The sequence below is a fragment of the Hibiscus syriacus genome, unplaced genomic scaffold (assembly GCF_006381635.1).
Source record: "Hibiscus syriacus cultivar Baekdansim isolate YM2019G1 unplaced genomic scaffold, ASM638163v2 tig00000665_pilon, whole genome shotgun sequence".
In the NCBI taxonomy this organism is placed as follows: domain Eukaryota; kingdom Viridiplantae; phylum Streptophyta; class Magnoliopsida; order Malvales; family Malvaceae; genus Hibiscus; species Hibiscus syriacus.
Window position 1 is genome coordinate 31,004 of NW_024061808.1, and position 15,732 is coordinate 46,735.

Below are 15,732 nucleotides of genomic sequence, written 5' to 3' on the forward strand. Positions count from 1 at the left end.
GTGATTATCCTGTAGGCTAGCTCCGACAGACGATTCACAAGAGAAAATTCGCCCAAAAACCAGAGAAAAAAAGTCTCTAGGGTTTAATAAAATATTATAAAATCAATAACTGTCAAAAGCAGTCCACAAGCCGGACTGTTATAGCTAAAAAAATCGTCTTTATTCGAATTTTGCCAAAAATAGCAAAAATCATATTTATTCGAATTTTGCCAAAAATAGCAAAATCCCGAAAATCACTCTAAATTGAAATTCGAAATAAAATAAGCAATCTCCCAAAAATCCGGTCTAAATCGGATTTAAATTGACTTCCTAATTAACAATCGAAATATTACCATAAATAGTAAAAAATAACTAAATCTAGTGATTCGGAGGGGAAAACGGCAGAATTTGAGGTTGAAAAAAAGGCCACATGGAGCGTAGCTCATGTGGAGAGCGTGCGCGTCGAAAAGAGCTTTCCGGATTGGGGTCTTATGCGCGATTCTGACACCTGTAGCCAAAGTTATGGCCAAAAGACTGAAACATACTCAAAACGACCCCAATAAGGAACATGTCACAATCAATTCCCGCCTTTGCGCTGATCTGCCAACTCATGGTATCTCAGCGCCATCAACGTGCAATCTGACAGCTCAGCATCATCTGTCTCAGATCCCCCTGCATCAGTCGCCCCGGGTTGGAAAGAACTCGTCCTCGAGTTCAGAGTAGTGTCATCAGGATCCACAAAACAATGACTCAGGTGCTTCACATTAAAGACATCAGAAGTCTTCAAGTGACTGGGAAGTCGCAACCTGTAAGCATTATCATTGATCTTCTGCACGACCTCACAAGGTCCAATCTTCCGATCCTTAAGCTTATTATACTCACCAACAGGAAAACGATCACGAGTTAATACAGCCCAAACAAAATCACCAACATCAAAAAGTACCTGACGACGATGATTGTCGACCCGAGTCTTGTACTTGGTATTGCTCTCATGAATGGTCTGTTTCACCTGCTCATGGATACCCCGAAGATACTTTGCCATCTCATCTGCTTTAGGACTGAAACGTCCTATACGTGGAATAGGGGCTAAGTCCAACACCCCGGATGGGTTCTGACCATAGACAATCTCAAATGGGCTTAAACCTGTGGTTCTGTTTTTTGATCTGTTGTAGGCAAATTCTGCCTGAGGCAATGCCAAATCCCACTGCTTCGGCTTCGTTCCTGCCAAACACCTTAAAAGGTTTCCCAAACTTCGGTTCACCACCTCAGTCTGGCCATCCGTCTGGGGGTGGTAGGCGCTACTGAAATTCAACTGCGTTCCCAGTTTCCCCCACAGGCTCTTCCAGAAATGACTGATGAACTTAGTATCACGATCTGAAGTGATGGATCGAGGAACACCATGTAAACGCACAATCTCCTTGAAATAGAGATGGGCAATCCGGTCAGCATCCATAGTCTTTCTGCAAGCTACAAAATGAGCCATCTTGGAAAACCTGTCAACCACAACAAAGATAGAATCAGAGGCCCTTTGGGTGCGGGGTAAGCCTAGTACAAAATCCATGCTGACATCGAACCAAGGAGCTTCAGGAACAGGTAAGGGAGTGTACAATCCCGCATTGGTGAGAACTCCCTTAGATCGCTGGCACACATAACAACGGTCCACATAATGGGCCACATCACTAGTCAACTTGGGCCAATAAAATTCAGAAGAGATAAGGGCCAATGTCTTATCTCGGCCAAAGTGTCCCTCATTATGGAGTTCACTTATAATTTGCTGCCTCAATGAACAATCTGGAATGCACAATTGTAATCCACGAAACAGATACCCATTATGCAAAACAAAATCATGACGGTGACCCTCAGTTACCTCCTGAAATATCCTTCCAAAGGAAGGATCAGCTGCATACATATCTGTGAACGTCTCAAATCCTGCAACTTTAGTACTCATGGTGGTGAGAAGTAAGGTACGACGGCTCAGGGCATCTGCGACGCGGTTCAAACTCCCTGCTTGGTGCCTCAGCGTAAAAGTGAATTCTTGCAAGTATGCTACCCACTTGGCATGACGTCTACTCAGCTTGTGTTGGCCATTGATGTACTTCAAGGCCTCATGATCGGTAAACAGAATAAACTCCTTCTGTACTAGGTAGTGACGCCAATGCTTCAGGGACTGAACTATGGCATAGAACTCCAGATCATAAGTGGAATAATTTTTCTTTGATCCCGATAGCTTCTCACTGAAAAAAGCAACCGGACGACCTACCTGACTCAGAACACCACCAATGCCAACGCCAGATGCATCACAATTTACCTCGAACACTTTGTCAAAATCTGGAAGTGCCAAAACTGGAGCCTCGGTCATCTTCTGCTTGACCAGTTGAAAACTGGCCTCTGCCTCCTCAGACCACTGGAAATCACGCCCTTTGAGGCACTCTGTGATAGGGGCGATCAGAGTACTGAAATTTCTAATGAATCGACGGTAAAAAGACGCCAAGCCATGGAAACTTCGGATGTCATGTAATGTTCTTGGTCTGGGCCACTCCAAGACTGCATCTATTTTTGACTGATCTGCATGAACACCATCAGTAGACACAACAAAACCAAGAAAAGTCACAGAAGTAGTGAAGAAAGAACACTTCTTTTGATTGACAAACAAGCACTCCGTTTTCAGCATCTCAAAAACAGCACGGAGGTGATCGAAGTGTGAAGTCCATGTCGGACTATAAACGAGGATATCATCGAAGTAAACTACAACAAATTTCCCCATAAAAGGCCGCAAGACCTGATGCATAAATCTCATGAATGTACTGGGCGCATTGGATAACCCAAAAGGCATGACCATCCACTCATACAACCCTTGTGGCGTTTTAAACGCCGTCTTCCACTCATCTCCAGGCCTTATTCTGATTTGGTGGTAGCCGCTCTTAAGGTCAATTTTTGAGAAGATCTTAGAACCAGATAGCTGATCCAACATATCATCTAGACGGGGAATTGGAAACCGGTACTTCACTGTAATTCTGTTGATCGCTCGGCTGTCAACACACATACGCCAAGAACCATCTTTCTTTGGCACTAACAGAGCAGGGACTGCACATGGGCTCATACTCTCTCGGATATAGCCCCTCTCCAACAACTCTTCCACCTGTCGCTGCAACTCTTCGGCCTCCTTGGGACTGAGGCGATATGCTGGTCGATTTGGCAAACTTGACCCAGGAACAAGGTCAATTTGATGCTGAATATCCCTCATAGGTGGTAGTCCAGGAGGAAGATCCTCTGGCATCAAGTTAGAGAATTCTGCTAGCAACCGCTGCACCTCTACTGGTAAATCTGTATCCACGTCTACTGCATTGTTCTCGCAAGGTAGCAAGGCATAGACCACGTCGCCATGCTCAATCTCATCTAAAAACCTGGACATAGAAAGCAGATTAGTATTATGGGTTACTGGGGTAGGAGTAAGTCCTTCCCGCCGGGGTGCCAACACAATCTTTTTCCCTTGATGCTAAGGGAATATGTATTCTTCCGTCCATCATGAATGACACTGTGATCATACTGCCAAGGTCGACCCAACAATATATGACACGCATCCATAGACACAACATCACACCAGGCATTATCAAAATATTTTCTACCAATTGAAAAGACACCAGGCATCGCCTATCAACTGTTACCTCACTGTCTTTATTTAGCCATGACAACTTGTATGGCTTAGGATGACGGTCCGTCTTCAACTGCAATTTCTGGACAACCTCCTCGGACACTACATTCTCACAACTGCCGCTGTCAATGATCATTTTGCAGACTTTATCTGCAACTGTGCAAGTCGTGTGGAAAATATTGGTTCTCAACCAATCGTCCCCTGAATCGCCCTTGGGGGTAAGTAGACTCTTGCGAACGACCAGAGTCTCATGACCATCTCCATATAGCACATCATCAGTCTCATCATCGTCATACACAGGTTCGCCAATCTCCTCATTCTCGTCTTCCACGTTTTCCTCAATCAACAAATTTTTTCCCTTTTGACTAGCAGGCTTCCTGCAATCAGTCGCCCTATGCCCTTGTTCACCACAACGAAAACATCTAATAGTAGGGTTAGAATTACCCTGCGGTGGCTGCTGAGCAGGACGGGACTCTTGAGGGCGAACTGGTCGACTGTTGTGATCGCTCCTGATCACTGGTCTCCTGTTTTGCTGTTTTTCAACAGCAAGTGCACGCTGGTATGCTTCCGAAACACTCCACAATGAATGAAGGCTGAGGACATCTTGCAAGGGCTGGCGTAAACCCCCCAAATATCGCGCCACCATCTGCTCCTCCGTCTCAGATAAATCGTTCCGGGCGACCAATTGGTAAAACTCCTCCGTGTAATCATCGACTGATCGCGCGCCCTGCCTCAACGCATGAAGTCGCTGAAATAAGGTTTGCGTGTAGCCGAAGGGAAGGAAGTGGCCCTTCATCTTCTTTTTCATCTTCTCCCAATCAGTGATCTTGGCTTTGCCCTGTCTTTCTCGTGAACGTCGTAACTGTTCCCACCACGCAGATGCTCTGCCCTTGAGTTTGATGGCGATCAGTTTCACTTTCACACGATCGGGGACTTCCTTATATTCAAAAATACGCTCCACTTCATTAATCCAATCCACGAATCCCTCGGCCTGTAATGTACCAGAAAACTCAGGGAGATCGACCCGAAAACCGAGGTCTCCATGACGCTCCTCCCGACCACGGTGCTCCCGGAATCCTGCGCCCCGGAATCCTGCGCGATTGTGATATGGGTTTTCGAAAGTGGAATTTGTATCGTGATCAGAGGCCTCACGATCCTCTAAATCCTGCGCCGCTAGGCGCTGGGTTAATTCTGCGACTTGCCTCTGCAAATCCGCAATCATCACATCCTGAACGCTGCGATCACGGCGTTGGGCTTCCTCATTCGGAACCTGCTCACGACGACCACGACCACGACCTCCAGCCATTGAAACTGGTGAAATTTCCCAAGAAGATGTTGAAGCTCTGACACCAACTGACGCCAGACAGAATAGTGATTATCCTGTAGGCTAGCTCCGACAGACGATTCACAAGAGAAAATTCGCCCAAAAACCAGAGAAAAAAAGTCTCTAGGGTTTAATAAAATATTATAAAATCAATAACTGTCAAAAGCAGTCCACAAGCCGGACTGTTATAGCTAAAAAAATCGTCTTTATTCGAATTTTGCCAAAAATAGCAAAAATCGTATTTATTCGAATTTTGCCAAAAATAGCAAAATCCCGAAAATCACTCTAAATTGAAATTCGAAATAAAATAAGCAATCTCCCAAAAATCCGGTCTAAATCGGATTTAAATTGACTTCCTAATTAACAATCGAAATATTACCATAAATAGTAAAAAATAACTAAATCTAGTGATTCGGAGGGGAAAACGGCAGAATTTGAGGTTGAAAAAAAGGCCACATGGCAATGTGGAGAGCGTGCGCGTCGAAAAGAGCTTTCCGGATTGGGGTCTTATGCGCGATTCTGACACCTGTAGCCAAAGTTATGGCCAAAAGACTGAAACATACTCAAAACGACCCCAATAAGGAACATGTCACAATCAATTCCCGCCTTTGCGCTGATCTGCCAACTCATGGTATCTCAGCGCCATCAACGTGCAATCTGACAGCTCAGCATCATCTGTCTCAGATCCCCCTGCATCAAAGTACCAGGAGAGAAGAAACCCAATGCAAAGCTTCCATCGTTGGAGACTAAGGTCATGCCATCAGCAAATGACTCTTCTGTCGAAATGATGTCGATTGCAGTCGAAGCTTTTGAGAAGATGATGAGGAAACAACAAGCACTGTATGAAAAGATACCCATTCCCATGGATGTCTATAGCTCAGTGCTTGCAAAATTGAGTATAAATTCATGCATAGACTATAACTGCAAAAGTCCTGGCTTGAATAAATGACTCCTGGCATTAGAAAGTTGATGATTATTGGTCGATAAACTGTGCAAGTCTTCACTTATAATGACGGAGATCACTAATAAAGTGAACACGGTTGCCAAAAAGTCAAGCGTTCTGCATTTACGAGAAATTGCCAACACATTAGTCTCAAGGGTCAAACAAGTTAGGTCTTGTTTAACTGCTACTATTGAATTTCCCCCAACTTTCACCACATTCATTTTTATATTTGAATTGCATATAAAAATTAATGCTCGAAACACAAATTTCATTAACAAAAATTTACCACACAAATGTAAAATTTTGATTAAAATATTTTCCTTTTCCTTTTCTATTCTTTCTGTATATTCAACAATTTCATTAGATACAGGATGAAACAAGAAACTAAGAAGTATCAAAAGGTATCAATGGAAATCCTTGAATTCATGTTCGAAAGCCTCCTCTAACAAAAACCGAGACGCTTCCATCAACTCAGGGCTCAACCTGAACATCAACACACAAAACTCCATCTGGTTAAGCGCACCATCGCCATCGAAATCACCTTCTTTCATCATAGACCTCAAATCATCATCCGTCAAGTCCTCTAACCCCAAAAGCGCCGAATTCTTCTTCAAGCTATCAAAAGTGATGACCCCTTTCTCAGTGTCCATCAACAGGCTGAACCCATTGCAGAGCTCCCCTATCAGACCATCCCCTCCGAGCTTGTTGGACATCACGGGAAAGAAATCATGGAACCCCGAAGAGTTTTGTGAAACCGATGGAGGAATTGCAGACATGGTTGACGTGATAACAAAGTTTATTGAACTTTGGGAATTGATATTTTTGTGGAATGAATTGTCGGGGATGTTGGAATGGAATATATAGAAAAGGGTTGAAAGAGATGAGATTTCGAAGAAAGAGAGGCCATTGATAGACAACTAAGATACAGATAAAAATGGTGGCCTTTCTGCAAGGTTTCTTCTTGGAACGTAGGATAGGGATATAATTGTAAATTTATGAGGAAACAGGAAGTACTTTTCATTACAGACGCGCATATGATATTAATGACTGCATATGATATTAATGACTGCATATGAATATTGTTCAACTATGTATTTATATATTTATTTATACATGCATTACATTTTATCTATATTTTTAATTTTCTGACTGCCGGAGGTCTTCTACGGAAGCTAATCTCAACCTGGCGTTGGGACAGCCTACTACACTACCTCCCCTTACCCAATTACATATGAGAATTGAGTTTTGTTGTTGTTGTTGTATATATACTTAAATATTTTATTAAAAAATGACCTCTTAATTTCTTTTTAAACTTTATAACTTATAATTTTAACACTCTAAAATTAAAGTATTAAATTTCAAAATTTATAATTAGAATAAATAATTTTTATGCAATATATGTTTTAAATAATAATTTTTATATGTAATTCATTCGTGTTTCTTCAACTGAACCTTTCAATTTAAAGTTGGTCTATTTGGTTGACTATATACAATAAATATAAATACATTTATTGTTGTAGAAATATAAATTATTAGTCAATGACACTTCAATTTATTGGTAAGATTAAAATTTTGATAATATTTTTTTAAGTTTAAGTTTTAATATGACTTCCAATAATATAGGAGTGTTTTGACATTTTTATAATTTCATATAATATTTAAAAATTATTATATGAACATCAAATATGCGATTAATAAATTTAAATATATATCACTTATAATTGTGTTGTTGTCATTCATTGAAATATTTTCATAAATATATTTTTATGTAAAATATTTTATTTCATTTATAAAATAGGTATGATAAAATTTAATATAATATCTAAATATATTGTATTAATTTTACATTTAAAATTTTAATGATATAATAACTTTTAAGTAACATGGACTAATTCCCAGGTTCAGTCAAATATATGTTTCTTTATTCATTTTAGTCAATGCTAACAGTTGCAGCAACAAGTTTGTAGAAAAAATACAATTAATAGAGGCTGCGTTCAAAGGAAACATTGTAGATGAGATTCTCGAATAAAAAATAATTGCCGACGCTGCATTATCATTTTGGTTATTGAATTTTCAAAAGTTATAAAGTGGACACTAAATTCTTACCATTATTATAATATTACAGTGACCATTTTGTAACAATTTAAAAGATACAGTGACCATTTTGTAACAATTTAAAAGATACAGTGACCATTTTGTAACAATTTAAAAGATACAATGATCATTTTGTAAACTTTAGAATCTCAATGACCAAAGAAATCGTTTGAGTATAGTTCAGTGACTTCTGGTATACTTTACCCTTTAGATTACAGTTCTTCAGAAAAGGCTTCTTAGAGCAGAGGTTAGCAGCATGGCATTATGGAGTTCACTTATGAGAATGTGTACTTATAAGGAATTTGATCCTCAGAAGTCTTCAAAGTTCTCTAAATCTCATCAACGGCGGGCTTTATCTTGCATCTCTTTTGCGCACTCTTGGTATTACGTTGGAAAGCTTATATGCTACTGGTTCGATTAGAGATGGTGATACCATGGCTTCTGCAGGTGGAATCTTCGAACTCGGATTCTTTAGCCCCGGTTCCAGCACCAAAAGGTACTTGGGGATATGGTATATGAATTCTCGTAGCCCTTCTTGTTTTTAATTTCCAAATTAAACTCCTAAAAGAGTAAAATCCATCGAATTAAGTGTGACTTTGCCTCCTTATTCAGCAAATATTTCAAAGTTGCATGATCAGAAAAAAACAATAATTTTAGTTCCCAGAAGATTAGCAAAAAGTTCTTTTTATGTTGTCGAATAGTTTTACCGAGCCACATCCAAAGTTTTAGATGCGTAGGCAATGACATGCGATTCTTTTTTGATCTTTTGTCTCAACATAGCTCGTACGCTCCTATCGTTCGCGTCACACATGATTTCGAAGGGGTAATCCTAGTTAGGTGGTTAAACTATGGGAGCTGAAATCAACACTTCCTTATGAAAATAGAAGGGTTTTTTGCATTCTGGATCGAAATCAAATATCTTATCCTTTTGTAATAAATTACAAAGTGCTTGTGCTATTTTAGAAAAGTCATTGATAAACCTCCGATAGAAACCTGCATGACCAATAAATGAACAAATCTCCCTCATAGTCGTAGGGTATGGAAGTGAGAGAATAATGTCAGTTTTAGCTTTATCAACTGCAATCCCATTAGAAGAAATGACATGGCCTAAAATTAGTCATTTATCATCCATAAAATGACATTTTTCATAATTTAAAACAATATTGAATTTAAGGCATCACTTCAGGATTTTCATCAAATTTGACAAACACTCACCAAAAGAATTACCGTAAACTGTGAAATCATTCATAAACACTTCGATCCCTTTTTTGATGTAATCAGAAAATATACTTATCATGAACCTTTGGAAAGTGGTTGGTGCATTATAAAGACCGAATGGCATCCGACAATAAGCAAAAGTGTCAAACTGACAAGTAAATGTGGTTTTTTCTTGATCCTCTAGTGCCACAGGGATTTGAAAGAAACCTAAAAAACCATCAAGACAACAATAGTGAGACTTTCTGGCTAAACGTCCAATCATTCGATCAATAAATGAAAATGGAAAATGATTTTTTTTAGTTAAAGTGTTCAACTTCCTATAATCGATACAAACTCTCCACCCATTCTGAACACATGTAGGGACTAACTCGCCTTATGAATTCTTAACTACTGTAACTCCAGTTTTCTTAGGGACCACATGGACTGGACTTACCCAATTACTATAAAAAAATGAATAAATCATATCAGTGTCGAGAAGCTTCTAGATCTCCTTTCTAACCACCTCCATCATGGGAGGGTTTAGGCCCCTCTGACCTTCACGAGAAGGCTTAGTATTTTCTTCAAATTTGATTTTATGCATGCAAGTCGGAGGACTGAGTTCTTTGATGTCAGCGATTGTCCATCATATCGCTTCTTTATGCTCTTTTAGGACTCAAAGAAAATCATTCTCTTCCTCCATGGAAAGTTTGTTTGAGATGATAACCGACAAAGTTGCTCATTCTCCCAAAAAATCATACTTTAAGTGATCTGGTAATTGTTTTAGCTCGATTTCTGCTGACTGAAAAATATAAGGTAAAATCTTAGTTTTTGAGGGAGTAAGACACAAATTAGAATAAACAAAGGAAATAGTTTCCAAGTTCCTTATTTTATCATCGACTTCCTCTAATTCCCTGTACAATTATCAAAAAAATTATTCTCTATAAATTCATCGATGATAGGTTCTAAAACATCAACAAAACTAATATTAGCCATTGAGTCGGGATATTTCATCGCCTTATAAACATCATATTTGACAACTTCACCGTTAAATTCCATTGTCATAATCTCGCTTCTAACGTTGATTTTAGTTTGAGTTGTGCTTAAGAATGGTCTGTCGAGTAAGATTTCGGATGAAGTATTTGAACTGTCATCTTCTATATCAATGACGTAAAAATCTGCAGGAAATACCAAGTCATTTACCTTAACCAATATGTTTTCAAGAACTCCTTCAAGATAAACCACAGATCTATTAGCAAGTTGGATTGTTACACATGTCTATTGCAAAGGCTTAACACTAAGTTATATATCAAAAGAGGCATAACATTTATTGAAGCACCCAAATCACACATAACTCGTTTTATATCTATCTTACCAATTTTACAAGGAATAGAAAACATACATTGATCCTTATACTTAGTTGGAATTTTACGTTGAAATACAACATAAATATTTTCACCCAAGTTTAGCTTTTCATTTCTGATAAACTTCCTTTTATTTGTGCAAAGATTCTTCAAAAATCTGGCATACCGTGGAATTTTTTTTATAACATCAAGGAGGGGTATATTAATCTCGACCTTCCGAAAAACATCAAGTATTTGTTTCTATGTGGCTTGTTTGTCGCGCTTAACTAGTCTCGACAGAAAAGGAGGTGGAACAACATAGGGAGATGGTGCAGAAGATGAGGCGAGGGATGATGTAGAAGATGGCACTGACGTTTTTTACTATTTCTTCTTCTCTTGGGTTCTTGTGGCAACTACTTTGGGTGGCTCAGTCTCAACAACAGTGCCACTTCAAAGGGTCATGGCACTGGCATTTCGCCTTGGATTAGGCTCTGTCTGTGATGGTAACTTCCCTTGAGACTCCAATCGCCCCACTGTTTAAGCCAGTTAAATCATCTGTTTGTCCAACTCTTGTAAGTGTTCTTTGATTCAGTTCTGAAAATTCTCTTGAGATATTGTCAGTTGCTCCAAAATTGATTCTAATGATGACTTTAGCTACTGGTACTGTTGAGGTGGAGGTGGCCTTGGTTGATAAGCTTGACTTGGTCTCAGATTCTACCCATAGTTAAAATCTAGAAGATCTCGTCACCCCGAATTATAGGTGTTGGCGTAAGGATTGTGAGGTCTCTAGGGAGGTCCCAAAAAATTTCCCACTGTATCCACATGAGTCATAGTATCTTCTTGAAGCATTGGACAATAGTCTGTAGGATGATCCGACATCGTGCAGATTCCACATAACCTTGCTGGTCATGTTTTACCTGCAATGACAAATTAAACCTCATTAGTTAACTTATCAATTTTATCCTCTAGAGATGGAGTACTTATCTCGTGAACACATTGTAAGGGTTCACTGGATGGGTGAAATTGTTGAGAGTTGGCAGCCATAATAGAAATCAGATTTCTGGCCAATGCGGGAGTCATGTTGACGAGAGCTCCTCTACTTGTTGCATCAATCATCTTCATCTCCATATGAAGTAAGCCTTTATAAAAGTATTGGAGAAAAGTTTGTTCAGTTAATCCGTGCTGAGGGCAGATAACGCATAGCTTCTGGAACCGTTCCCAATAATCATATAGTGACTCGTTATCTTTCTGGCGAACTCCTAAGATGATTCTCCTTAATTCACTTGTTTTCTCCGTGTGAAATAACCTATCAAGAAAAATTCGAGTCATATCAGTCCACATAGTAACAGAATTTGGTGGTAAATAAAATAATCAATCCTTAGCCAAATCGACTAAAGAAAATAGAAAAACACATCATTAGATACTCTATGTTGTTTCATGATAGAGCGAACCATGTGAAATTCGGTGAGATGCTTATGCAAATTTTCACTTGGTAATCTGTGGAAGGTAGGGAGAAGACTAATTAACATCTTCTTGAGCTCAAATGGTGTATCTCCATGAGGGAATGCGATGCATAACGGTGTTGGTCCGGCAGGTGCCGCATCTAATTCTTGAATTGTTTGTTTATCCATTGGAGTTGGTTCTTCGAAGTCTTCTTCAGCGTCATAGAAGGTTTATGCGTCAAAGGGTATCTCCAGATTAAGTTCGGATTGTTGTTATTATTGTTGCTGTTGTCGCCTTTCCGGTAGTGTACGTGCGCATATTATTTGGGCTAGTGTTTTGATCTCAGGTACCCAATCTACTAGTTCACCTGAATTTTTCCTGGTTATTAAAACAAGAAATAATATTAGTAAATTTGCCGAAGTCCCCGGCAACAACACCAATTTTACAAGCGTCGAATTTGCCAAATAAAAATAATTCCTAATTCTTAAATAAATAAATAAAGTAATATAGAGAAGTAGGGTCGAACCACAGGGACTAACACTGAATCAACTCCAAGAAAATAAAAAAAGGGATTTAAAATTAATGAAAATAAATGAATAAAATAAATAAATATTGAATAAAAAATAATAATGAGAAAATAAATAAAGTAAAAGAATTCAATGAAGATGATATAGCCTCAGGTTTTGCTTAGTCTCATTTTCGATCGATCATCGAAATAAAATTTTCCCTTCGTGATGTATGTCGGTTACAGTCAACAAAGCCCAACCCCTGCAGCTAACTCTTCTCTTCGGTTAATCAAAATTTCCAAGTCTATATCCGAAATCCGATCTTTTTTGGTCTAGCCACGTATATCGCCATTAGATCCAAAATAACTTTAAATTCTAGAAAAGCTCGACTCCAGTTATAGCATCTCACCGAGAATCGAACTCGATCTTGATTCCTCTTAACGGACCACCGCTAAGTTTGTTCATAGGAAGCCCAATTACGACCAGCCAATCCCACTTCCAAAATTCAAGCAAAACATCTTCAAATCAACCTGCACCTTTTGAGTTGAAGATGTAATAACTTTTAAGAGAATTATCTATTTCCACTCTCAGTTTCCAGAGAATTAAGAATACGATCTGAAAGTATGAAGATCAAGATTCAATTCTCATGAATGTAATTGAGTTTCGCAAAACCCTTTGGCTAAGTAGAAGTTTAACCAAGCATGGATTGGAGCATGCTTAGCATTGTGAAAAGAAAATAAAGAAAGAAAGATGTAGATGAAAGAAAAGTAGAACTTCAATAAATAACCAAGGAAAATAAATTCCAATATGAGTTTCAACTATTGAACCTAAGGGGTATTTATAACCCAATAGTTCTAAGCAAATAAAATTATTAATTCCTAAAATAATCAAACTAAAAATCCTAATAAGAGTTCTAATAAAATAATTAATTCTTGAATAAAATAATAATAGAATAATCAAACTAAAAATCTTAAATCAAAAAGGTTTATCACAAAAGATAAATATTTAATTCTTCTGGCTTAATTCTTTTTCATCTTCTGGATAACATTGTCCTAGGTAAATCCCAAATATGTAATATAAGATGTTGAATGGACATTCGAAATCTACTAGTTTTTAGGCTAATTAATCTAATGAAGTTCTTGTTCAAAATAAACTCAAAATAAAGATAAATCAGTTATATCCAAACGATTATTGAGAGGTAAATAATAATAAAATATGTAATATTAAACTCTCATCACTCCCATGAGTACCAATACCAAAATTTATTTCGATGTTCCTGATCAAAACCCCGAAAATCGATACTAGGCCTCGAGTATCGATACCACCTTAGCAGTATCGATACTCCTTGCTAGGGTATCAATACTCTCCCTAGAAACCCTTTGAATTTTACCCTTATACGACTAGCATTATCGGTATTGTTCTTACAATATCGATACCCTTAATCCATAATACTTTGTTTTACTAGTCTAAACCTTCCCAAAACGCTCTTGTAGTGTCCTCAGATCCCCTAAACGATATTTAAAGCTTATATAGTGCTTTAGGAACACGAAAGGTCACTACTTTACACATGAACAACAACAATTCTTGTTTTCATGCTTTACACCCCCAAGTGCACACAAATGGTTCATGCACTCAAACATGCATCAAAACTATACATGGTGACCTACAGGAAGTAGAGGATGGTTAGGAATGTGTTACCTTACTCCTAGGAGTTGTAAGAACAACATCAAGCTCACCCAAGGACTTCTTTCTATTTGCCCTTCACCTTTGAGTTTTCTCCTATTTCTCTCACTAACCAAAAACAAATGAATGAATTACTAACTTGCTTGAGGACTTAAAAAGAGTGAAAATGTGATTCTAAACTCTTTGGAACGAATTTAGACACCTAAGAGTCCTAGAATCTAAAACCTCCTAAAACCCCCATATGGTCATGGTCACCATGACCAAACCTTGAGATTAAGAGTTCAAAATGAAGCTCTAGGGAAGGAGATTACTAATCTTTCCTTAAATTTTTAGAAATGAAAGGAAATATTCACAAAGCTATCACTTGCATGAGTGTAGAAGAAGAGTATTTGAACGAAGAAATAAGACAAGAAGAAATGGGATGATTCCCACGGTAACATAAGCTTCAAAAAGAGGAAACCAATCTTTAAAAGATTTTAGGGTCTAATTGCTCATTTGATCCTCCCTCTTCCATGCACAATTCAAAAACACCTTTTTTATGCCTTAATGTGCTCAAGCCCAAACTTTAAAAGTCAATTTCCAACCCAACACCTCTAATTGGTCTCTTAGCCTAAATTACAACCCACTCGGGTTTACCCAAAACTACTAACCCGAAAATCGGGGCGTTACAGTTAAATATTTTGGTATAATCATAATTTGATTCTTATTATTTACATATTATCTCAATTTAGTCTTACTTTTAATAAACTTAATCCTCCAATCGAATGATGCCACATGCCACCAGTGTCACGTGTCGTGCCATGTGTCACAATTCGGTTGATGACTAACATTATTTTAATTTAAAATATTTACTTTTAAAATAAATTAAAATAAAGTTAGTCCTCTAACTGAATGGTTACATGTGGCATCAGTGACACGTGGCATCATTCGATTGGAGGATTAAATTTATTTTAATTTATTAAAAGTATGACTAAATTGAGAGAATATGCAAATAACATGAACCAAATGTGTGATTATACCAAAATATTTAACTGACATGTCACATAATTTGTTAACTGTTAACGGCATTTAACTCAAGGTGACCACATCTTAATTAAATAAAATGAAAATAATCATATATTATGTTTTTTGAAATAAATGAAGAAAATTGAACAAAACGCAAATGTAAGTGATCATTCATGTAGTTAGACCATTATTTTATTAAAAATTTATGTGAAATTTTTCGGATAAAATTATGTTCTCGTAAAATTTATCATTTATGAGTTATTATTTTAAAAATCGTTTGTACAAAATCATTTCAAAATTAAGAGAAGTTTATGGCTTTAATTTAAGGGAACCTGTTTCAAGGAAACTGCATTGAAACTTCCTTTTGTCTTAACAATGTAACGAAAGAATCAATCCTTTAAAACAGTTTTGTGTGATATATGTATTGTTTTTAGGGATGATCAAAATACTCGAATTAGACAGGTCTCGATTTAATTTGATTTTATATGAACTTTTTTTTTTTGAAATTTCGGGAATCGGGATAGGTGGGACCGAGTTTAAGACAAAAAATCACTAACTAGACCTGA

The 15,732-nt window shown here is 37.8% G+C and overlaps 1 protein-coding gene across 1 annotated transcript; it reads right to left on the minus strand.

The window, feature by feature from the left end:
• Positions 1–2,625: 2,625 nt before the first annotated feature.
• On the minus strand, positions 2,626–6,690 carry LOC120209901 (calcium-binding protein KRP1-like). The gene is made up of 2 exons (XM_039208791.1): positions 6,277–6,690; positions 2,626–2,635 (listed from the first exon to the last, which is right to left on the minus strand). Exon 1 carries the CDS (start codon positions 6,672–6,674, stop codon positions 6,303–6,305), a length of 372 nt encoding a protein of 123 aa, XP_039064722.1. The 5' UTR covers positions 6,675–6,690; the 3' UTR covers positions 2,626–2,635; positions 6,277–6,302.
• Positions 6,691–15,732: the final 9,042 nt, after the last annotated feature.

Coding starts and splice junctions, on each gene's coding strand:
- LOC120209901 (XM_039208791.1), bottom strand. CDS start 6,674: ATGTCTGCAATTCCTCCATCGGTTTCACAAAACTCTTCGGGGTTCCAT.